Raw genomic sequence first — 25,556 nt, forward strand, 5'->3', positions numbered from 1 at the left:
GATCCCCCGACACGCGGTGGAATTGCGGTGGCATGGCTGGAGGGGTCACCTCGAAGGGGAGGGAGTAGCCCCTTCGGACGATTTGCAGCACCCACCTGTCCGACGTGACAGTGCGCCAGTGGAAGAGGTGCTGGCGAACCCTGCCCCCCATTGGCGTCATATGGGCCTGAAAACACGGACTAGGAAGGTTTTGAGGCAGGTGCTGCAGGGGGAGGTGTGGAATGGCCTCGCCGTTGTCCCCGACCGCCGCCACAGCGGTGCGTGGCTGGCTGCACATGTGGGGGCGCCCTTTCCGTGGCCACGAAAGGAGCGAAAGGCACCCGATTGCTGGCGTGTGGCCGAGAGGCCCAAGGACTTGGCCGTAGCCCGGGAGTCCTTAAAACGCTCAAGCGCATGGTCTGCCTTGTCGCCAAAGAGGCGACGGCCATCGAACGGCATGTCCAGAAGAGTGGCCTGGACATCGGCCGAAAAGTTGGCGGACCTCAACTAGGTGTGGCGTCGAACCGCCACCGTCGTTGCCATAGCCCTGCCCAGTGAGTCCGTTGTATCCAGCCCACACCGGATGGAATATCATGCTGCATCTCGGCCCTCCACAAGGGCTTGGGCGAGTTTAGCCCGGACCTCCTCCGGACATTGTGGCAGCACGTCCGCGACCGTGTCCCACAGGGTGTGGGTGTAGCGGCCCAAGAGGCATGCGGTATTGACAGACCGCAGTCCCAAACTCAGGGGCGAGAACACTTTCTTCCCGAATTGTTCATACCTCTTGGATTCCCGATCGGGAGGAGCCGTCGGGAATGCGGTTTGGGAAGTGGAGGCCTGGATGACCGGGCTCTCACGGGTGGACAAAAAGCAAGGGTCGCCCGGGGCCGGGCGGTAGCGTCTGGCCACGCTCTTATCCACAGGCGGACCTGTGGCGGGCTTGGAGCAAGTGCCCACAAGAACGTCACACAAGGCCTCATTAAACGGCAGCAGAGGCTCAGTGGAGCTTGCCTGCTGTTTAAGGACCTCAGTGAGTAGGTTAGTCCTCACGGCCGCGACGGGGAGCTCAAGGTGTAAGGCCTTGGCCGCCCGCGTCAACACTACACTGTAAGTAGCCCCCTCCTCCGTAGCCACGGTGGGAGGGGAGACAAATCCAGTGTCTGGCGAAGTGTCAATTCCACTGGCCTCCCCAAGCTCATATGTCCAGTCCTGTTGAGACTGGCACTCTTGTGCCAGAGGGTCCACAGACCCCTCCCAATCACCCTCGTCACCCATCTCCTGCAGATCAGGGTCAACAGACAGGGCCGGTTCGTGGAAATAGAAATCTCCAAAGGCCGTCGGGAGCGGCGCCCAGCGGCGCGACCGAAGGGAGGATTGGGGACGGCGTCCATAGTGGGCGCAGGGGGCGACACCCGCAGGGCCGGCGCCAGTGAGGTCGTGAGGTCGACCGGCGACGACCCGGATCCGGAAGCGGATCCAGTGAGGTCCTGCGTCGCCGGGACCGAAGTCACTGGCGGCGCCAGGGCCGAAGCACCCGACGGCGTCGGAGCCGAAGCACCCGACCCGCTAGGGCCTCCAGCTGGGGCCTTTGGGCCCGGAGGCGTCACAGGACCCGGCGGAGAAGGGAGGGACCTCATGGCCATGAGGTACCGCTCGACCTCCTCTGGCGTCGCGCCATGCCCAGGGACCCGAAGGTGTGGGGCAGGCGGCGACGCCTGCGACTCCGTCGGAGCCGCTTGGGTGGTGTCACCCGAAACCCCGGCCGCATCGTGCGAGCGTCGGGGTGGGTCGGAGGAACGATGACGTCTCTCCGACCTCTCATGCCTCTTACCTGAGGACTTGGTTCCTGACGACCGATGTCCACTCCCGGAACAGTGAGGACTCCGACCCCGCGACCGGTCCCTCGACCTCCTGTGGGACCGGGACCTGGAGCGGCGCGGGGCCGACTGCCGGAGCTCAAGTCGCTTGCGGGACCACTCCCGCCTAGCTTTAGACGTCAGGGCCCGGCAGTCGGAGCAGGTGCGGTCGTCGTGGTCGAGGCCTAAACACTTGAGGCACCGGCGATGGGGGTCGGTAACCGACATCAGTCGGTCGCACTTGGAGCAGGGTTTAAACCCGGGCATCCCTACCGGCACCGTCGGAGTCGAAGACTCGAGTAGAGAAACGATCAAAAGATCAAAAAAGTTCAGTCAAAAAATGACTAAGGGGTAGAGCTTCTCCGGATCTGCGCTAGCTGGCGCGGAAAAAAGAAGAACTGACGTCAGCGCGCATGGGCGGTGTCTAAGTACTCTGACGATGTCATTCCGGCGCTAACGACGCCGACGACGGACGCGGAGCCGCGGACGACGCCTGCCGGCGCGCAGGGGTATTGCTACGCAAAATTTTCCGGATCCAGTCTGACGCCTGGGGATAGTCTAAGGTAAGGAATCTATCACTAACGTGTCTCTTTCAGATGATGTCATGCGGAGTCGTATGTGGAGCCGTGGCATTATGACATCCTCGTCGACGTGGGAGAGCTATTGAGAAAGGATTCTGTGGAATGCTGCACATGGGGTATATTCAAGAGGTGAGGAATCCACAGGCAGATGAATCTTTCAGAATTTGGACTTTCCTCCAATGATCCAAATGAAAAAAATAATCCTATAAAATTTTCTTACAACACACCACATCAATACAAACCTCAGGAACATTTTCTTCCATGTTTTGCCGTGGTTCTTTGACTTCAACAACGCCAACAAGATTCTAAATTGTACATAAAACAGTAAGAAAGTAGTATGATAACATTTTAAAACATTTTTAAATCCACTGTACATTTCATCATTTACTTAAATATACATTTTTTCAGTGGAACTTTGAAGGTTTATTGTTACAGTGCAAATGTGAAATAATGGTTTTCTAGAAAAGGAATCATTGTATGCTAACTATTTTTGTCTTATCCTTCTAATGTCAATGACACAGTAGCAACGATTTTCCCATTTTGTTTAATGTAAAATAATATGTTAAACATTGAAATGTATATGATTAGGTAAGAGGGACCCCCTGAAGGAACAAATGTACCAGTCCTAGGTCAGGGAAGAATGAATGAAATAAAACAACCTAGGCACTATGGTATTACAAAATGTCAGGCTAACAAATAAAAAAGAGGTGGGACTACACAAAGAACAATATATTAATTCTGCCACTTTTTATATTTGTGATAATCTTGATAGTGTTTTGTCAATTGATTTATTTCAAGTTTCATTTTCATGTATTGTGATGCTTTTCTCAAGGTCTTAATTCAGATTGTTCTGTCTAAAGCCTTGGCTGTTTTTAATATGTATATTATTAAATGTTAGAAACTGACCCTGTGTAGTCCCACCTCTTTTTTATTTGTTAGCTTGACATTTTATAATACCATAGTGCCTAGGTTGTTTTATTTCATTCAAACATTGAAATGTAACATTTAATAAGAACGGTTACAAATATTACTCACCAAACACAACCCTAGCATTCATTTGGCACATGCAAGATTGAAGAATAACTGTTCTGTATCGTTTTCAGGTGCATTTATTGGTGCAAAAGCACTATGGTGCATGGGTAGCAAGTTACTTCATAGGTTTTGCTTGTTTGGAAGAGTGTGGCCAAAGTGGGAGATGTTTTGGTGGTGTGCATGGTGACCAGAGTAGTGATTCTATGTTGCTGTGTTGCAGCGTGTAGTGGAATTAAAAGGGATAAGCAACCAAATGTTTAAGCTTTACAGTTTTTCTTTCTTTTTAGAAGGGTATGGTGTTCAAGTATGGCATAGGCAAAAAGAGTTTGGGTATCGTATCATGCTTGATGAGAAGTATCTTGGTATTCACATGTCACTGTAATTGGGTAGCTACACCTGCTTCAAGTGGATCAAAGAAAAGTCAATGACAGCTGTGCAGTTGACGGTGCCCACAAGTTTTATGATGGAGATTTTGTTTGCTGCCTCTTGAGTAGTGAATGCTTATCTGAAGTAGAAATTCTAGGTCTTCCTTAATTGTAGGATGTTTCTAGTCTTTGAAGGGAAGAAAATCCCATATGTTGCTGAGGTGTCAAAAGATGCACGCCTTCTTCTGGAAGGCTTGGTTGGCAGCACTGCCAGTCAAGAACAAAAGTTTTTTCTTTTCTTCGGTGCATATTTATGAAGTGTTACTTGAATGAAATTTGAAACTGTGCTGTAGATGGCCATGCTGATAATACAGAGTGTGATGAAGGAGGAGCTTCTATCCACAGGTAGCTGGTGAAGCAATTTAAGGGTTGGCTTTATATGTCACATAGGTCACATAAATGTAAGAGCTTTCTTGCTACAGCACTTTAGACTCTGAGAAAATCGATGTAAATTATTTTTATGTTTTATAGGCGGGACCTGATAAGAATGATGGATGCCTCTAGCTTCAGTGGGAAAACTAAAATATGGACGGTATATCAAAGAATTTTGCAGGGTGGAAAGGGCTCCTTGTGACTTGGTTTACTTGGGGGGATAATTAATAAGAAGGAGCCTATGCTCAATTTCAGATATTGTACATATTAGCAGTAGTGGGCAGATTATCTGTCACCAGACTGTTGTAAGCTAGTAGATATTCCATTCTCCATGGGTTAGGATCTTGATTGGTGATGTGTCAAATTCAGCTTACTGGTCAACAGCTTGGAGGCAAGAGTTTAAATCTAAAGTGTCTACTTATTGCAGTTTGGATATGCTGTCTATGATGTATTGAAAGTGGACATAACACGGATGAAGAATTACATTATTTCTTATAGCATCATTGGACTGATTTGCAGATTCCCTCTACTCCCAAATAATAGTTTACTTCACTTAACATATGCTGTAGGAATGCACATGTTATTACATTTAACCAATTTATCAAATGGCCAAAAGAGATTGGATCATCATGCAATTGGATAATTTGTAATTAAATCACAAGGGAAATGAGCTCCTACGTTTGTGATTATCGGTCTATGTGAATATGCTGAAATGTGTTCGGAAAAACTGTATAGGATACAGAAGTACACATTTTTGTTTCGTATCAATGTGTCTCCATATTTTCTTTGGGATCTCTTTCCCTTTCACTGTATTATCTCAAATTTTCCTGACTTTTGTGGGGCTCCATGGTATTAATTCTTGTGATGGATGTTGTAAATCTAGACCCAACTGTCTGAACCGTTTGGGATCTATCAACATATTCATGTGACACCACAGGGCATTCATGCACCTTCGGAAATCTCACGGTCAGATTATATATAATCTCTCTAATGTCTTGTATTATAGATACTGATAGTTCAATTAGGCAAATATCTGATCTCCTCAATGATATTGTACTGACTTATGAAATATAGATTTCTTGGGTTGGAAGATTACTCGTCTCTCCCTTTCTTTGAAATCCCCCTTCTCTGTGACTTACACCGACTGGCATGTTAGTCTGATCAGCCAATTGATTTCCACATTTTGGAAATATTGCACCACTGGCTAAGTACTAGGAACTCTCTAAGCCCTCATGGCAACTTGTAGTGATGTTAGATATGATATTTTCACTATTCTCTTGTGGACTTGTAAATTGCATGGTCCTGGGACAGTGCATGTTTTACTCTAGTTCAGTAAGGATACCATCCTTATTTACAAAAAAATGAATGACATGGTTAATTTCCACCGTTCCATGATGGTAGCCATGCTTGCAGTGCATCATATTCTATTGATAACCAATTGGCATTTTTGCACTGTGCCACAACTGTGAAATGGTTCTATACAAATTGGTTTCTTTAAACGTACATTTGGTTCCGTATGAATACATGTGATGATATGACTTTGTGTATTATAGGCATTACTCTGCCGCTGTAAATGTATAACGGTTTCACTTGGATGTAATCTGTATATAATTTTAATCATGATTCGTTACTTTGTGGAGGATCCCAAACAGACCGCACTCTCATGATCTTATTATTTTGCCATAGTGACTCCGTTTTAATATGGCCGTTGACTTGCATCATATACATCACCAAACTTTAAACAAACGTGTGGCCGCCTCACAAGCATTTTATACACCATCTACTTTACACAAACTATGGGACCTAGAACACATATTACGGCATTTTCTATTGTAACTTTTACTTAATTGCCTATATGGTTAGTGTAATGATTTAAGACTCTGAACAGATTCTACATCCAGGACCTTAGCTCTCTACTAGTTTTACCCCATTTCAATATGGCGGACTTACTTGTTAGGCATACATCACCCATTTCAAACAAACACGTGACTACGGCACGTTAGTTTTGTCCAGGCGGTGCCACCTTTAAAAGACTTTGATCAGCAAGACTCGGCTAGCTTTCTTGAACCGGACACCAGACTCAGAGGGATTTCTCTGGGTTTGCATCTCTGTGACACCCATTGAAGTAAATGGGCATTGTATCTCATGGGGAATCCCTACATCGTTACTCAGCGGTTATCGGTGGGATTCCTTTAGGCTTATTGTCTGAGGTACCTTTTTCAAGTGAGTGGCTAAATGCAACGGTGTGGGACCGCATACTTTCCTTGGGTGATGTCGGGTGTTATTCACACATGCCCAGACTCCGGGGAATTTTTTTACTCTATATGAATAGGGATTTATGCTCATTGTGTATCATTGTGTCATTCATCCTAAGTTCCTTTTGAAGTATGTAGGTTGGCAGTGCCATCCCTTAGTGCTAATATATATTATGTGACAACTGTGCATAAAACAGATTTTCAGCTTGGTCGAGGGGGATGTCTTGGGTGTGTCCACATGGCATCATCCTGGCACATAACATATTTTTATGTAACTAATACACATCAATATGATGTATATGCTTTACACTTATTTTTTTATTTGAACTTACATTGAGATTTTGCCGTTCCGCTTGCCCAAAGGTGCCATGTATAGAGCGAAAAGCCCCCCTACCAAAACGGATACGGAACACTGATATCTAGGACTCATACACGGATTGATTCCTGTTAACCTTGTTTCTAGAATACATATCTAACAATATTTATTGCATATAGGTTTGTACATCTACTTTACTTTCCATTTTTAACCTTGTTCGTATCCCTGGAAACCATACATCTTGCGACGTGCTGCCCTTCTTTTTGGGGTGATTGTAAAGTAATGCAACCAATGCTTATATAGCGCACTGTGACCCAGCGGGTATCCTGGCGCTGAGAGACGACGGGCCTGTGATAAGGGAAATTTTAGCATTACGCTCTAGGGTAGAGCCAGGTCTTAATTTTTCTTCTAAACGCAGTAGATCTTACATCTGTCGTAACTTCGTGGGTAAGCTGTTCCAAAGCCTTGCTGCTGCGACACTGAAGGCTCGCCTTCCCAGTCTAACTCTTCTGACCGATGGTACCTTCACCCAGTTAGCCGAGGATGACCCAAGACAGCGAGTAGGAGCATACCAGCTGAATTTGTTGTGCAGCGGTAAGGGCCCCAGACCATGCAGTGCCGTAAACACGACACAAAGGGATTTATAATGAATCCTCTGCAAGACTGGGAGCCAGTGAAGTTCCGCAAGGGCCTGGGAGGCAGAGGACTGGCGGGGTCTCATCAAGGCCAGCTTTGCCGCCACATTCTGGATTCTCTGTAGTCTCCCAATTTAATACTTTGGGGACTCCAGCAGCAAAGCATTGCAGTAATCCAGTCTGCTCATAATGACGCTCCTTATTACCAGTGCACATGTCTGAATAGGAAGCATGGGAAGAATTTTCCTAAGGGCCCTAATAAGGGAGAAGCAACTCCCAACGGCCTAGTTGACGTGTGTTTCCAAGGTCAACTTATCATTAAAACAGATTCCTAAATTGCGAACCTACTTAGATGGTGCAAAAGGAGGATCAGCAGGAATGTGACAAAAGTCCGCTGGGAAAGGATGTGCCACAATACATAAAATCTCTGTTTTACCTGCATTAAATTGCAGAGAATTGTTTCTCAGACAGTGTACCAAATCCAGCATACAGGCATGGAAATAATGTAGAGTGGTTGACTGATCTCCCTCCAGGGAAAGGATGAGCTGGGTGTCATCAGCATAGTTCACCAAGCCTATATAATAAGATTTATTGACGTCCACCAAGGGACGCATATAGGCGTTAAATAATATAAGGCTAATCGCAGATCCCTGCAGAACCCCATAGCGTATCTTGGTGAACTTTGAGCGGAAGGGTGGAAGAGCCACTGCCTGACATCTGTCAGACAGATAAGAATAAAGCCACTTCTGCGCCAGACCCACAACCCCCACTCCTTCCATCCATTTCAGGAGGACCTTATGATCGACTCTGTCGAATGCGGCAGACAGGTCTAACAGGATCAGTATGGCGGATTGCCACCCTGTCTACATGCATGCGAAGATTGTCCAACACAGTCAGTAGGGCGGTCTCCGTCCCGTGTGCTGTGCCGAAGCCGAATTGCAGGTCCTTCAGTATATCATTTGCCTCCAGAAACTGGGAGAGCGCCTTCCTTACCAGTCGCTCAATGATCTTCACCAGGTATCGAAGGAGAGAGATGGGCCTGTAATTTTTGAGACATGCAGGGTAAAGCGGAGGTTTTTTCAATAAGGTGGATACAACTGCTTGCTTCCAGCAGAATGGAACAATCCCGATGCACAGGGATTGGCTACACAGCTGTCTTAACAAAGGGAATAGTTCAGCGCCTAGTGCTTTTCCAAACCCTATGGGGAAGAGGGTCCAGGAGTGAACTAAAGGAAACACCCAATGCTACTTTAATAAAATCTTCCACCAAAGGTATATCGAAGTGATCAAGAAGGGGCCTCTGACCCAATGTTTTGCTCACCCCGGTCCATCCCTCCTTCACATCCTGTAGGGGTCCACAAGCCCCAAAATCAATGCTATCCCCTTCTAACCTTTTGATAATTTTACAGATCTTGTCTTCAAGAAAGACAGCCAAACTATCACACAGTTCCTGCGTGGGGGAGATTTTTTTTTGTGCCGGCGAGGCTGGTGATCAATCAATCAATCAATCATGACACTTGTATAGCGCACTACTCACCCGGAAGGGTCTCAAGGCGCTTGGGGGGAGGGGTCCGCTACTGCTCGAACAGCCAGGTCTTGAGTTGTCTCCTGAAGGCGAGGTGGTCCTGGGTCAGCCGAAGGTGGATGGGGAGGGAGTTCCATGTCTTGGCCGCCAGGTAGGAGAAGGATCTTCCTCCGGCGGTGGCTCTTCGGATGCGTGGTACGGCGGAGAGGGCGAGGCTAGTAGACCGTAGCTGGCGGGTGGGCGTGTAGAAGGTCAGGCAGTCGTTGAGGTTCTTGGGGCCCAGGTCGTGGAGAGACTTGTGTGCGTGGGTGAGGAGCCTGAACGTGATCCTCTTGTTGACGGGGAGCCAGTGCAGGTCCCTCAGGTGGCCGGAGATGTGGCTGCGTCGGGGAATGTCCAGGATGAGTTGGGCGGAGGTGTTCTGGATGCGTTGGAGTCTTTTCTGTAGCTTGGCTGTGGTTACGGCGTAGAGGGTGTTTCCGTAGTCCAGTCGGCTGGTGACGAGGGCCTGGGTGACCGTCTTCCTGGTTTCGGTCGGGATCCATCGGAAGATCTTGCGAAGCATGCGAAGGGTGTGAATGCATGATGAGGAGACGGCGTTGACTTGTCTGGTCATCGAGAGGGAGGAGTCCAGGATGAAGCCCAGGTTGCGTGCGTGGTCTGTTGGCTTGGGAGCGGTGCCCAGGCGGGGGGCCACCAGGAGTCGACCCAGGCGGAGGGCGATGGTCCCAGGATGAGGATTTCCGTCTTGTCTGAGTTCAGTTTCAGGCGGCTGTTCTTCATCCACTCGGCGACGTCTTTCATCCCTTCGTGTAGGCTGGTTCTGGCGGTGTCGGGGTCTCTGGTGAGGGAGAGGATCAGCTGGGTGTCGTCGGCGTAGGAGATGATGTTGAGGTTGTGTTGGCGTGCGATGGCAGCAAGAGGTCTCATGTAGACGTTGAAGAGGGTGGGGCTGGGTGATGATCCTTGCGGGACGCCGCAGATGACTTCGGTGGCCTCGGATCGAAACGGGGGGAGGCGGACTCTCTGTGTTCTTCCGGCGAGGAACGAGATGATCCACTCCAGTGCCTTCTCTTGGACGCCGATGTTGCTGAGGCGTTGGACTAGGGTGCGGTGGCAGACAGTGCCGAATGCTGCAGAGAGGTCCAGGAGGATGAGGGCCGCTGTTTCCCCGTTGTCGAGCAGGGCTCGGATGTCGTCGGTGGATGCGATGAGGGCGGTCTCAGTGCTGTGGTTGGCTCTGAAACCGGACTGCGAGGGGTTGAGGGATCCGTTCGTCTCGAGGAAGGCGGCAAGCTGTCTGTTGACGATATTCTCGATGACCTTGGCAGGAAAAGGGAGGAGCGAGATGGGGCGGAAGTTTTTGAGGTCGGTGGGGTCCGCTGTTGGTTTCTTCAGTAGGGCGCTGAGCTCGGCATGCTTCCAGCTCTCCGGGAAGGTGGCGGTGTTGAAGGAGGTGTTGATGAAGTCCCGGAGTTGGGGTGCGATGGTGGAGTCAGCCTTGTTGAAGACGTGGTGGGGGCAGGGGTCGGTTGGAGATCAGGAGTGGATGGTGTTCATCGTGCGGGTTGTGTCTTCGGTGGTCACCGTGGTCCAGGTGCGGAGGGTGGCGGTGGGGTGCGTTGGTTCGACGGTAGGGTGCGTGGATGGTGCGCCGAAACTGTTGTGGATGTCGGCAATCTTGCAGTGGAAGAACGAGGCGAGAGAGTCGCAGAGATCTTGTGAAGGAGTGATGTCGTTGTTGCCGGTGCTGGGGTTGGAGAACTCCTTGACGATGCAGAAGAGTTCCTTGCTGTCGTGGGCGTTGTTGTCCAGTCGTTCCTTCAGTGATTTCCTCTTGGTGGTGCGGATGAGCTGGTGGTGCTTGCGGGTGGCGTGTTTGAGGGCGGTCATGTTGTCAGTGGTCTGGTTGAGGAGCCAGGCTTTCTCGAGGGTGCGGCAGGTCTTCTTGGAGTCCTTGAGTTCGTCGGTGAACCAGGGGGCCTTCTTGCTTCTGGGTCTGCTGGGAGGGTTCTTCAGTGGAGCGAGGTCGTCGGCGCAGGCGGTCAGCCACTGCGTGAAGTTGCGGGCTGCTTCGTTGGGGTCCGTTGTGCTGGCAGGTGGGTTCTGGCTGAGGGAGGTGGTGAGCTGGTCGGTGGTGATCTTGCTCCAGCTTCTGTGAGGAACCTGTTGCGGGTGGTGGTGGGTCGTGGTTCTCCTGAAGTTGAAGTGGATGTAGCTATGGTCGGTCCAGTGGAGTCCGGTGGAGTGGCTGAAGGTGATGTGCTTGCTGGATGAGAAGATGGGATCAAGCGTGTGGCCGGCGTAGTGGGTGGGGCTGTTGACCAGTTGCTTGAGTCCGAGGTTGGCGAGGTTGTCCAGCAGGGCGGCGGTGTTGCGGTCCTGGTTGTTCTCCAGGTGGAAGTTGAGGTCCCCTAGGAGGATGTAGTTGGCGGAGGGGAGGGCGTGTGGGCTGATGAAGTCCGTGATGTCTTCGTTGAATTGAGTGCGTGGTCCCGGGGGTCTGTAGATGAGGGTGCCTCTGAGGGTTGTCTTTGGGTCGGTGTGAATCTGGAAGTGGAGGTGCTCGGCGGCGGCGAAGGTGTCGTTGGAGTCGGTCGTGATGCGGATGGAGTTCTTGTGGACGATGGCGATGCCTCCTCCGGTATGGTTGATGTGGTCCCTCCTGATGATCTTGTACCCGTCCGGGATGGCGATGGCGATGTTGGAGCTGAGGAGCCGTTCATCCAGGTTTCCGTGAGGAAGGTGATGTCTGGTGATGTTGTGTCGAGGAGGTTCCAGAGTTCCACGGCGTGTCTGTGGACGGAGCGGGTGTTGAGCAGGATGCACTTGAGGTTGCTGCTGGTGCTTGGCTTGGCGGGCGCGGTGCAGGTACGGAGGCAGGTGAACTTGCAGGTTCTGCAGGTGAAGGGTCCGTGAATGCGTTTCGGGGCGGCCCGGCAGCAGGTGGGGTCCCGGCCGGTATTGAGTGCGTTGAGGGCAGCGGCGGCGTAGGTCTGTCGGGTCATCGTGCATCGGTGGGGGCCAGGGGTCCTGGCACTTGGCGCGGTCCAGGCGTGGACGGGCGCAGACGGGCTTGCCTTTGGCGCACAATCGGCGCGCCCGCTGCGCGTGAACGCTGCGCGTGCGTGTGGGCGGCATAAGTAAGGAGCCGGGAGGGAGGAGCAGCTGGGTGGCGGGAGCGGGGCGGCAAATGGGCAGGAGGGGGGTGGGGCCGCCGGGAGTCAGCGGCGGGAAAATTAGCGGTTCTGCGGCGGCTGGGGCGTTCCAGGCAGCAGCGGCGGCAAAAATGGCGGTTCTGCGGCGGCTGGGGCGTTCCGGGCAGCAGCGAGGCAGGAGCAACAAGCAGCAGAGGAGCGAGGCAGGAGTTGGCAGGAGCAGCGGTGAGTGGGGGCGACCTCACCTGGAAGTAGGCTCAGCTGTCGCTCCATACACCTCGCGCGCGGTCCCCTTAAGTAAGGAGCCGGGAGGGAGGAGCAGCTGGGTGGCGGGGCGGCGAATGGGCAGGAGGGGGGCGGGGCCGCCAGGAGTCAGCGGCGGGAAAATTAGCGGTTCTGCGGCGGCTGGGGCGTTCCAGGCAGCAGCGGCGGCAAAAATGGCGGTTCTGCGGCGTCTGGGGCGTTCCGGGCAGGAGCAACAAGCAGCAGAGGAGCGAGGCAGGAGTTGGCAGGAGCAGCGGTGAGTGGGGGCGACCTCGCCAGGAAGTAGGCTCAGCGGTGATATCATTCATGATTTCAAACTCTTGGTGCTATTAGGTGCCTTCAAGATTACATCTGCAAAATATTCAGCTTTAGCACAGGCAAACTAGTTACTTACCTTCGGTAACGCTTTTTCTGGTGGAAACAGTATCTGCCTGTGGATTCCTCACCTTGTGAATATCCCCTGCGCAGCAGCCATTCGGAAATTTTTGTATCTCACCACGCCGACGAGGTCATGGACGACATCACAGAAGGTACGACTCCACTCGCGACCCCGCTGACGTCACTGGATCCATAATAGGGCCTCGTCGGCGTGATGACGTCAGTTCCGCCCCTTTTTTCCGTGCCCCTGAGGCACACTGACGGACCAACATAAACAAGTATAGTATACAAAATACACAGTATTTGAACCAACACACAGTGTGAAAACAGTTTAAAAGGTAAAAATAATTAAACATTTCCATTGTAAAATACAACATAAATACTTGCTGGTATAGAAGAGTGGACAATGGGGAGGCGGATGGGTCAGTGAGGAATCCACAGGCAGATACTGTATCCACCAGAAAAAGCGTTACCGAAGGTAAGTAACTTGTTCTTCTGATGGATACATCTGCCAGTGGATTCCTCACCTTGTGAATAGAATCCCACAGCAGTCCCCTCTCCCGGAGGAGGGTGTCCAGAACGCGCAAAATGGCCATCCCTCCTTACTTCAGAATCTAAGCAGTAATGCTTCGTTAAAGTGTTGAGGGAGGCCCAAGTTGCCCCTCTGCAAATGTCCTCTACAGGTACACCTCTAGACAAAGCTGATGTTGAAGACTTTGCCCTAGTAGAGTGAGCTCTTATACCCTTTGGAGGTTCCTTACCAGCCAGGGCGTAGCAGATCTTAATGCACAAGATAATCCATCTTGAAAGTGTGCTCTTGTGCACCGCTCTTTCTTTTTTGCATCCAGCAAATCCCACAAAGAGCTGGTCGTCCACATGATAGTCTTTAGTTCTATCGATATAAAAGCTCGCCGCCCTCTTAGGGTCCAGACGGTGAAGCCGCTCCTCCTCCTTGGAAGGGTGAGGGGGAGGATAGAAGGTAGGAAGGGTAATGGACTTCCCCAGATGGAAGGGAGTTACCACCTTAGGCAGAAAAGAAGCCCTGGTCCTGAGTACCATTCTTTCAGCATGAATGGTCAAGAATGGGGGGTTCGAACTAAGAGCTTGAAGCTCACTTACTCTCCTTGCCAAGGTAATAGCTACAAGAAAAACAGTCTTAAAAGACAATAGCCTCATGGGACACTTGTGCAATGGTTCAAAAGGCGAATCCATCAAGAAGGTTAAGACAAGAGTTAAGTCCCATTGAGGCACAATAAAAGGAGTAGGAGGGAATTTGTTGGTAAGTCCCTTAATGAAACGCAACACCACAGGTGACTTAAATAAAGATGACTGGTCCGGCAAACAAAGAAATGCTGACAATGCCGAAAAACCTTTTACCGTGGTCACAGCAAAACCCTGCTGGGCCAGAGATAAAGCAAACTGAAGAATGTGGGATAAACGAGCCTTTAAAGGGTCAATAGACTTCTCCCCACACCAATGGACAAATTTAGACCACCTACAGGAATAGATAGATTTGGTGGAACGACGTCTGGCGGACAAAATAACGTCCACCACATCAGGAGGAAGGGAAAAAGAATTCAGGTTGCCCTGTTCAATCTCCAGGCATGAAGGTGTCAGCTCTGGAGGTGGGGGTGTAGAACCTACCCCTGCGACTGCGAGAGGAGGTCTGCCCTGAGAGGGAGAGGGAGACGGAGTGGAGGGCATGAGGAGAGGTGGAGAAGATCTGTGTATCACACCCTTCTTGGCCAATCCGGGGTGATCAATATGACTTGGGCCCGGTCTTGGCGAATCTTCCTCAGAACCCGAGGAATCAAGGGTATGGGAGGAAACGAGTAAAGGAGTTGTGAGTCCCAACTCAACTGAAACGCGTCCCCCAAAGCTCCCTGCATCGTATACTGGAGACTGCAGAATGACGGACAGTGAGCATTCTCGTGAGTGGCAAACAGGTCTACCCAAGGAGTTCTCCACGTCCGAAAGACGTGACGAACCACCTCCGGATGAAGCCTCCACTCGTGGTCGACCGAGAACTGCCGACTGAGACTGTCTGCACGTACGTTCAGAACCCCAGCCAGATGATTTGCCATCACACAAATCTGATGGTCCTGAACACAGGACCAGAGACGCAGAGCCTCTCTGCAGAGACAATGCGACCCTACTCCTCCCTGCTTGTTGACATACCACATCGCGGTAGTGTTGTCCGTTAGGACTTGAATAGACTGACCGCGAAGGGAAGGGAGGAAGGCCTTGAGCGCCAAACGTATCGCCCGTAACTCTAGGAGGTTAATGTGAAGCAACCTTTCCTCTGGAGACCATAGACCCTTGATCTCCAGATCCCCCAGATGAGCACCCCACCCTAGAGTGGATGCATCCATTATCACTGTGGCAACCGATGGAGGCAGATGGAGGGGCTTTCCTTGAGACAGAGTGCCCTCCACGCTCCAACAAGACAGATCCGCTGCAGCTTCTCTGGAGATCCTCACTGACCCCCAGAGATCTCCGTTGTGCTGATATCACTGCCTGTGGAGGCACCACTGGAGCGCCCTCATGTGCCATCATGCATGGTTGACCAGCAGAATGCAGGAAGCAAACAGACCGAGCAGACGAAGGACCTTCAGGACTGGAACAAGCGCTCCGTTGAAAAACAAAGGAATCATTTCCTGAATGTCGAGAATCCTTTGAGGAGGAGGGAATGCCCGACACACAGTAGTGTCCAGTACTGCCCCTATGAACAGGTTGCGCTGTGAGGGCACCAGGTGAGACTTGGGTACATTTATCAAAAAACCCAATTTGTACAACAGCTCTGTTGTCAAGTGCAAATGATGAAGCACCTTCTCTGGAGACTCTGCTTTGAGAAGCCAGTCGTCCAGATAGGGGAAAACTGGACGCCCCAGTCTACTGAGATGGGCTGTCATCACCTTGGTGGAGAGTCGAGGTGCAGTAGTAAGTCCGAACGGGAGAACCGCAAACTGATAGTGCTGCGAGCCCACCGTGAAACGGAGATACTTCCTGTGCGACTTCAGGATAGGATAGGAATGTGAAAGTATGCATCCTGCAAGTCCATCAACACCATCCAGTCCTCTTGCTGCAGCACCTGAATAACATGCGCAAGGGTGAGCATCTTGAACTTCTCTTGTTTCAGAAAAAGATTCAAGATCCTGAGATCCAGGATTGGACGTAACCTGCTATCCTTCTTGGGAATCAGGAAATACCGGGAGTAGCACCCCTCACCCGTGACCTCTTTCCTGCTCGGGAACTACCTCTATTGCACCTTTCTTTAATAATGTTATGACTTCCTCCTGCAGGAGAAGGAGATGTTCTTCTGAGCAAGCCCCTTGGCAAGGAGGGTAATTCGGAGGGAATACCCATTCTCTACAAGATTGAGAACCCAAAGGTCTGTAGTGACAGATTTCCAATCTTGCAGAAAATGAGTAAGCCAACCCCCTACAGGACCAACATGATCCGGAATGGGGAATCTAGGGCTGCTTTGCTGCGGTGATAGGAGGGGAGGTAGAGGAAGAGGAGGAGGAGGGTTGACGGCCTCGGGGACGACCTCTACTTTTACCTCTATACGATTTGTATAGAGTATTCTGTTGTTGTTGTTGCTGCTGCTGACGAGGCTGGCCATATGAACGAAAGGACAACCTCCCAAATCCTCTGTATTTTTGGAAAGAGCCTTTAGGTTGAGCTTGCAAACTAAGAGATTTAGCTGTTGCCTTGCTGTCTTTAAATCTCTCTAAGGCAGTGTCTGCTTTCTTACCAAAGAGTCCTGAACCATCAAAAGGTAGGTCCAACAGAGTAGCTTGAACACCTGTTGAAAAATCCGTAGACTTCAACCAAGCACTCTTTCTAGTAGCCACTGAAGAACCCATGATCCTTGCCACCGAGTCAGCTGTGTCTAGCCCACTTTGAATGACTTGACGTGCAGCAGCCTGGGTATAGTGTAAAACCTCCTCAAAATTCTTCCTGTCTTCCTCAGACAGCTTAGGCAGCAACTGTTTAGATGAGTCCATCAAAGCATAGATGTATCTATCCATCAAACATGTAGCATTCGTTGATTTCAATGCCATGCTTGCAGAGGAGAATACCTTCTTGGCAGAATGATCAAGCCTCTTTGATTCCCGGTCAGCTGGAACTTGAGGGAATGCTCCCAAAGATCTCTTTGAACATGCAGCCTGAACTATTAAGCTCTCTGGAGAAGGATGAGCCGATAAAAACTCTGCGTCACCAGGAGCCACCCTATATCTTCTTGCTACAGACCTGGAAACTGCAGGCGCAGAATGAGGCTTTCGCCAAACCTCCAGTACAGGCTAAAGAATTGCCTCATTGAAAGGCAAAAGAGGCTCAACAACTGAGGAAGGTGAATGGAGAACTTCTGTTAATAAATTTGACTTAAACTCAATAGTAGGGAGTTGAATGTCCAATAGTTCAGCTGCCTTTTTAACAACCACATGATACGGTGCTACATCATTTGAAGGAGCATCAGAATCAGGAGAAAACTCCCATTCAGAAGAAATGTCCAGGCCGCTGGCCTCTCCCAATTCAGCAAAGCACTCATCTGAATCATTCAGTTCACCTTCTTCCCTTTCCTCACGATATCTTTCCTCTTCTAAAACCCTCTGGGCCTCTCTCCTGGATCTTATCCGCAGCACAGGCGTCGATGGATCCACAATCGCGCCGAGGTCAAACAGAAGGCGCCGGTGAAGAAGGAAACGGCGTCGGAGCCCTCGGCGCCGGGAAACTCCAAGACGGCGCTGTCGAAAGGAAGGGCATGAAAGGGGCCTGGGCATAGGCTTGAGGAACCCCCAAATTGAAAGCTAATGGACCCATGGGACCTGCAGGTGCACCAGAGGGGTACATAGCCCTGTGAACGACTCCATACCTGGCGTTAAGGTAATGCGATGGGTCTTGTCCTGGAGCTGGAAATGGAGGGTAAGCTCCTGGGACCGACTCAGAAGCAGGTGTTCCTGAATTCGGGCTAGCCGTTGCCGATGTCGTAACTTCTTCTGGAGTTACCTGCTCTTTCTGGCACAGGGAGTTCCTGTTCTTGAGCCAGGGAATGGACCGAATCCGGTGACGGAGTCGGTGATCGTCGCGGAGAGGCTTCAGGCGAAGCAAACTTCTCTGGTGAAGCCGGAATCGATAACGAAGGAGATACATAATCTTTTCTGTGACTTCGAGGCGAGGTCGATCTCTGTGCCGCTTCTTTATCAAATCGATATCTTGAAGAGTGCTTCTTTTTCTTATGTTTCTTCGGCTTCGAGTGTCCTGATGTCGACTTCGAGCACGACCTCGACTCGGAACGAGACCTCAACCTCGATCTCCTCTTCTTTTCCTACCTCATTTTGGCCATAAAAAGCTTCGCCTCTCTCTCTTTCAACGCCTTTGGATTCATCTTCCTGCAGCATGGACATCCATCGACGTCATGGTCGTAAGACAAGCACCAAATACAATCTTCGTGCGGGTCAGTGATGGACATCTGTTTACTGCACTCCCTGCAGTGTTTAAAACCAGATTTCCTCGCAAACATCTTTGAAGGAAACAAGAGAAACCCAGCAAAATAGCTAAATATACAAAGTAACTATGGAGAGTCCCAAAAAAACGTTTTCGTCGACGGCGCGGAAAAAAGGGAACTGACGTCATCACGCCGACGAGGCCCTATTATGGATCCAGTGATGTCAGCGGGGTCGCGAGCGGAGTCGTACCCTTTGTGACGTCGTCCATGACCTCATCGGCGTGGAGAGCTACAAAAATTTCCGAATGGCTGCTGCGCAGGGGATAGTCACAAGGTGAGGAATCCGCTGGCAGATGTATCCATCAGAAAATATATTTCTTATAGTTGAGGATATTCTCCTTCCAGGCAACCTTATCTGTATCAAGATACCCCTTCCTCCACCGCCGTTCTGCCTGTCTGCAGCCAAGTTTTAATTTTTGCAGTTCAGCATTGTACCAAGGGGCAGAGGGTTTGCCTCCTTTTTTTACCAGTTTGATTACCAGGTGATTCATCGTAGTTCATATACAAGAATGGTTATTTCATATATATGGTTTTGCTTTTTTAGATGATGCATTTAGAATCGCATTGCGTGTGGGAAACAATGCTCATTAATTTGACTACAGGATTGGAATCTTCTTACACCAGTATTTTTCTGGTATGTGCCATTGCTCTTCTGTTCCACCTGCCTCTTCACATGTGATTCTTTTATATCTTTTCCTGATCACGGTTACGAGCACATGATTAACACTATGGTCAAATATACCAAGTGGACATCCCAATCCTTTTTGGATGGCCTGGTTCTACCAATGCCATTGGCTCTCTGTTTTTTAATTGTATACGGATTGGTGTGGACATTACTAGTTGTTATTTTTCTCTGTGTTTGGTCACCTTTTCATTCATCTTTCTCAATTTCTTTTTTGCCACTCCCTCTCCTTGCACTATGCAGGTCTTTTCTTCGCGCCATATCACTTCTGAGCAAAACACAGCACCGAGACCGCCCTCATCGCAGCCACAGACGACATCCGAACACTACTCGACAACGGGGAAACAGCTGCCCTCATCCTCCTGGACCTCTCAGCAGCATTTGACACGGTCTGCCATAGCACCCTCATACAACGCCTCAGCAACGTCGGGATACAAGAAAAAGCATTGGACTGGATCATCTCGTTCCTTGCCGGAAGAACCCAGAGAGTCCGCCTCCCCTCTTTCAGGTCAGAGGCCTCCGAAGTCATCTGTGGAGTACCACAAGGATCATCCCTCAGCCCCACCCTCTTCAACGTCTACATGAGCCCCCTCGCATCCATCGCACGCCAGCACAACCTTAACATCATCTACTACGCTGACGACACACAGCTGATCCTCTCCCTCACCAAAGACCCAAACACCGCCAAAACCAACCTACGCGAAGGGATGAAAGACGTAGCCGAGTGGATGAAGAACAGCCGCCTAAAACTGAATTCAGACAAGACAGAAGTCCTCATCCTTGGATCATCCCCCTCCGCATGGGATGACTCATGGTGGCCTCCGGCCCTAGGCAGCGCGCCCAAACCTACGGACCATGCTCGCAACCTAGGATTCATACTAGACTCCTCCCTCTCAATGACCAGACAAGTCAACGCCGTCTCGTCATCTTGTTTTAACATCTTACGCATGCTCCGAAAGATCTTCCGATGGATCCCCACCGAAACAAGAAAGACGGTCACCCAAGCACTTGTCACAAGCCGACTGGACTACGGAAACACCCTCTACGCCGGAACCACAGCCAAATTACAGAAAAAACTCCAACGCATTCAGAACGCCTCCGCCCGACTCATCCTAGACATACCACGCCACAACCACATTTCCGGTCACCCGAGAGACCTTCACTGGCTCCCCGTCAACAAGAGAATCAAGTTCCGTCTCCTCACCCACGCACACAAGGCCCTCTACGACCTAGGACCCAGTTACCTCAACACGTGCCTGACCTTCTACACCCCCACCCGCCATCTACGATCGTCCAATCAAGCCCTCGCCGCGATCGCACGCATCCGAAGAGCCACCATGGGAGGAAGATCATTCTCCTACTTAGCAGCCAAAACCTGGAATTCTCTTCCCACCCACCTCCGCCTTACACAGAACCACCTCTCCTTCAGAAAACAACTCAAAACATGGCTGTTTGATAGATCGCGAACCCCCTCCCTCAAGCACCTTGAGACCCTCTGGGTGAGTAGTGCGCTATACAAATTTTGACTTGACTTGACTTGACTCCTCCTCTCATATCTTTTCTTATGATTACGATTCATATTACCTTTTCTTTTCTTCTCCAATATAAATCAAGGTTACATCACGTTAATTATCATCTTTTGTTCATTGTCATGGTGGTGTAATATTGTGTATCAAACTGTGTGTCACAGGGTTCATTATGTGTATATTTGTATATATTTGTATAGTTTGCTTATATGGCATATGTTTCTATTTAACATACAGCCTTAAGAAGTCCATTGTCTATTGGACGAGATGCGTTGGCTGGTTATTATGAGCATTTATAAGAAGCACCAATAAAAGAAGAACACTACTGGATTGTTCGAGATTCATTGTCATTAGTTGTAAAATACTCATGTGTTTATTATTTGTTTGTATTTGGTGCACCCCTGGTCTTTGTATATGTGCCTACGTATTGTGGTTTTTCCCGCGATAGCATGACCTGCCTGTTGTCGATGTAGCTGTAATACACTAGGACAAGGACTTGATGTGATCTAGAAACAGGCTGAGGTACATATTGGAGAGGAGAGGTAAGATGATTGATTCCTGACACAGGCCTAATCTGAGGTGAATTTTAAAGGGGGAGAGGTAGGATGGTTGCTCTGATGCCAAGTTCCTTTAAACTGAGTAGGAGGGTGTGGAGATGGACTGTTTTGGCTGTGTCTGACAGGTCAATCAGTAGCAGCGCAGCAAATCCATCTCTATACACAGTAGTTTTCAGGTCATACCAAAATGAGATCTGGACAGGTTCAGTGCCTCAGCTGGGGAGGAAGAATATTCATAGTTGGAGAATGGGTTGTTTCTTTTCATGAACTCAAGAGATGTGAAAAATGGCTCCTCTTTCAATAAGTCTTCCCGAGATCAAGCTAATAAAGATCATTCAGTAGCTGGCTGGGGGTGTCACGATTTCCCCGACCGCTGGTAAATCACTGCCTGCTCTTTTCTATGGAACGGGTTGGGAAACTACAAATCCCATGATCCTTTGCTCGGGGCGCTGCTATGACGCTGTGCGACTAAGGGATTAATATGGCGTCTTACGGTGGACGCGCTGCCGATTATTCCTGTTTGCTGAGAGAGAGTCTTAGCGTGTGTCCTGGTTTCGTGCTGGAGGTTCTTCGGAGATCGGCGGCGGTAAGCGTTGGTCCGTTTGGTTTGGATCGAGGTTACCGAGGTGGGGCTTAGGAAGCGCCCATTACGAGCGCTGTACTTTAGCGCTAGTGGCTTGTGAGTCTTGGATTAACCTGGTGGGGCTTAGGAAGCGCCTGCATCTGAACGGTCCCCAGGATTCTTGGCACCCGTTTTCTGGATTAACCTGGTGGGGCTTAGGAAACGCCCATATCGTGAACTGCCAACCAAGTCTCAGGTTTTCCATTACGGAGTGTGGTGCTTAAGAGTGTGAATTACTTTGTTGGAACCTGGTGTTCGTGTATTAGTTATACTAATAACTTCAGGGAGCGTCTTGCTCCGGTTTGTGCAGGACACCTGGGCTTAGGTGCCGCAGAACCAATCATTGCACAGTACTGACATATTAGCGCTTACAGAGAAGGATCTGTAAAGACGCTTTGTTTGTTTTGCTTTATGCTGGGCTTATGATTTACTACCTTTTTGCTCATTTGATCAACAACCTGCTTAGGGAATGTATGCCATAACTTGGGGTTGACTCTCTCTCTGCAATACCCCAGGAACATTCGTTTCTTACATTTCCTCGGAGGGGGAACATTTGGTTATGATCTGCAGTAAATGAGAATTCTTGTCCTTCCTTTTTGTTCTGGGCAGAGTTGGGTTATCTTCATCCTACGTCTGGGTAGGTGTCCTTTCAGTTTCAATAACCATAAGGTCCAGCTCAAAGGAAGGGAGGGAACAAGGGGGGTTTTCTAATGTTCTCTTTATTCTATCTTCTAGCAGCAGAACCAGGGGATTTAGAAGCCGCCCTTTAGATCGTTCCTTTGTTTATACAGACCTGTAGGAAGCAGGTGAGACAGCATGTGGTATATTGATTAGCCTGTTTTCTAGCTTAGGGTTATAGGTGCACTTATCCCTTGCTTCTGTACTTACAGGTCGCGATTCCAGTTGCCCAGCTGTTCCCCTCCGGACCTATATTTTCCCCCCGCTTGATCTCCTTAACAGTCTGTGACATTTTACAGTCAGACTTGGGATGATCTAGAGGTGGGCCCCCTTATAGCATCAATCCAATCCTGAGGAGCAACCACGACAGACCTGACAGGGGGTGCTGGATTGAGTTTCTTCTTGAAAAGTGGTTTAATATAAATGATATTGAGATCTAAAGGTGAGGTGTCTAAATTTATTGAATTGTTGAGGATGATTTTTTGCTGAGTGCAGCAATTGTAAAGAAGGGGTATACTTGAAGAAATAAACAAAGCAGAGGTCTATTGGGAAACCAACAGAGCCACTTGCTTTAACCAGTTCTTTGCGCTGGGATTTGGCGAGCTGTTTCAAGAAGACCATACCTTTGGAAATCATCTTGTAAATCATATTATGAGTAGGTTATTTGTTGGTCATCGTGTTTGTAATGTTTTCCTTCACAATGTTGCCTTTGAGACAATGTGGTATGCAATTACATCTGGAAGTATTGGGACTCTATGGTTTTGATATTGGTGCACTATGGTATGTGGGATTCTGTGAGGATCCTATGTTGTTGTTGGCAGGGCATTTGACTGTGTGCTCACTGGGAGTAGTGGAGTCTTTATGCCTTCTTGATGGGTGGTTTGTAGATCCTTTTGCAGCACTGTCATTTTGGGTGTCTGATTCTTTTACTGTTGTCCTAATGCATCAGTTATTTTCTGTCTTGAGGTTTTTATCTTTGAGTTCTGAGGCCTTCAAAGACGTCTTCATAGGATTAGTTTGTTGATGCCAGTGTAGAGCTGATGCATATCCATTGTAACGTTGGGGGTGAAATGGCGATCACATGGGAGTGGGAGGATTTGATTGTACTTCAGTTTCTGTAGACCACTTAGACAATTATTTTTAAAATCTGCAGAAACAGCATCATGTGTCCATTGTCTTGCTGCAGATTTGAATCATGAACAACACTGGCTAGAGTTAAACACTTAAAAGTGATACTAGATGTGCCTCTGCAATGAGATGGTAGAACTATTAATCAGTGTGACCTCACATTAATTGCCAAGCAAATTAATAGACTTCTTTCAAGACCTGATTTAAGTCAAAATGTAACATCTTTCTTAATCTGCCAATTGGACACAGTCCAAACTGCAATAAGAGAAACCCAGCGGGCAGCTTTGGTCACTTCTCTAGTTAACAGAGAGCTGATGTTAATGATATATTGAGGACCATTACTTTCTAATCAGTTATAGTGTAACCCTAACCTCACACTTGTAAACAATGTGAAGTTGCATTTGAATGTACTTCGAAACATTAGTAGTATGAACGCAGTGTATAAAAAGAAAGATATGTATGCGTATATATATATACATACATGCATATACATATATCTTCCTTGTTTTATCGCAGCCTGAGTAGAAAGAGCAGGGACCACAGGATTCTTTTTAAATACCGTTCTGTTTATTTAGGATTCACAGACAAAAATGGCAGCCATAACGCGTTTCATCCCTCCCTGGGGACTTGATCACATGACGTGGTGCTACCAATGGCACTTGTTTTTAAAGGTTACACTTTTTTCTTTTTTAAACATTACTTTTCATTGGATGAAAGTATACCACTTGATTTTTTTTGCAAAACTGTGCTGGGTGCTATCTAGCATGCTAAACTGCATTAAAATACATTTTAACATCCACATTGTTTCATGGTATTTATTATTTTTCTTTTCTTTTTTAGTACCTGGATAATCCACAAAATAAAAGACCAATATTCATTGTTTGGGCCTTATTTCAATGTTTAGTGAATTTTGTAAACGGTGTTGTTCAATCCATTTAAACGGCAACTGAATGAGGCAATATCCCTATTGTATTACACTGATCAGTCAAACTATTATTTTCTAGTTTGCTTCGTCAGATGGAAAAATTCATTTTCAATAAATATTGATTCATAAATATGCATAAATATATAAATAAATAAGCATAAATACCCATATTTACACACCTTTAAATATCAATACAAACCCAATAAATCTACATTTAAAAAGCTATCCTCTCAAATATATCAATAGGAATCATCAAGTCAGTATTGCCTGATTGTATAAAATAACATGTAAACACCATCTCATTGAGCCCATGTTTACACCACTTTTATTCCTTGTTTTTAGTTTTTTTGCGGCGTGTTGGGATAAATCCCATTTGACTCATGGTGTCTGATTTTTATATTGGGACCCTAGTTATATGCCCTGATCTCTTATGTCAATTCGCTAAGTTGGTATTCTCGTACCTGGATGTCCATGTGCAAAAAAGTGCATGTGCAAAACACGAAAGAACAAAAAGTGCAAGTTGTGCCACATTAAAACGGTTTAAATAGCGTAAAAGACTGTAGGGGGAATTGTTCTTTTATAAACAGTATGAATACATTTGAACGGTATTTAAATCATCTTTGGTTTGTTGATTATATATGTATAGTACTTCTTATTTGCGAACATACTCGTGCTATGCGCATTCAGATTAATCAAAAAAAAGTCTATAACTGGTCAAGGACACTAGCTGTACACATAGGAAATAGAGTTGCCACCCTAGATTTCAAAGGCTTGCATGTAGTTCCTCTGAACTATTCAGTCCATTAGGATGCTTACTGTCTAAACTTAAAATGTAATGCATCTCTAATAGTCTCAAAGTTTTCTCTCTGTCGCCTCCTCTTTTGTTTTTTGAGACCGAATCAATAAGGAAATATTTAAGATCCTTTGGGTTACCTTCATGTTTATCTTGAAAATGGCGGGACACAGGGTATGACTGATCGTGGTTTTTGATGGCTCGTATGTACTGGAGCACCCTTTTATGTCCTGGTAAGATGGTACTTCTGATGTATCTTAATTTGCATGGGCACTCCAACACATACACCACATGATCAGTCTTACAGTTCAAAGCCTTGGTTATGTCCTTGTTTGGCCCACCAAAGGGGGTAGAGTA

At 48.3% G+C, this 25,556-nt stretch overlaps 1 protein-coding gene across 4 annotated transcripts in view; it reads right to left on the reverse strand.

The window, feature by feature from the left end:
* Positions 1 to 25,556, reverse strand: part of RPGRIP1L (RPGRIP1 like) — an 827,898-nt gene that overhangs the window by 283,458 nt on the left and 518,884 nt on the right. For 3 of the 4 annotated variants that reach the window (XM_078668308.1, XM_078668306.1, XM_078668307.1), the window contains exon 20: positions 2,659 to 2,721. The exons of the other annotated variant lie outside the window; for it this stretch is intronic. In XM_078668308.1, the coding sequence (XP_078524434.1) occupies positions 2,659 to 2,721 (63 nt within the window). The remainder of the gene's footprint in view (positions 1 to 2,658; positions 2,722 to 25,556) is intronic. 4 annotated transcript variants of the gene reach the window in all.

The sequence above is a fragment of the Lissotriton helveticus genome, chromosome 12 (assembly GCF_964261635.1).
Source record: "Lissotriton helveticus chromosome 12, aLisHel1.1, whole genome shotgun sequence".
Taxonomy (NCBI): domain Eukaryota; kingdom Metazoa; phylum Chordata; class Amphibia; order Caudata; family Salamandridae; genus Lissotriton; species Lissotriton helveticus.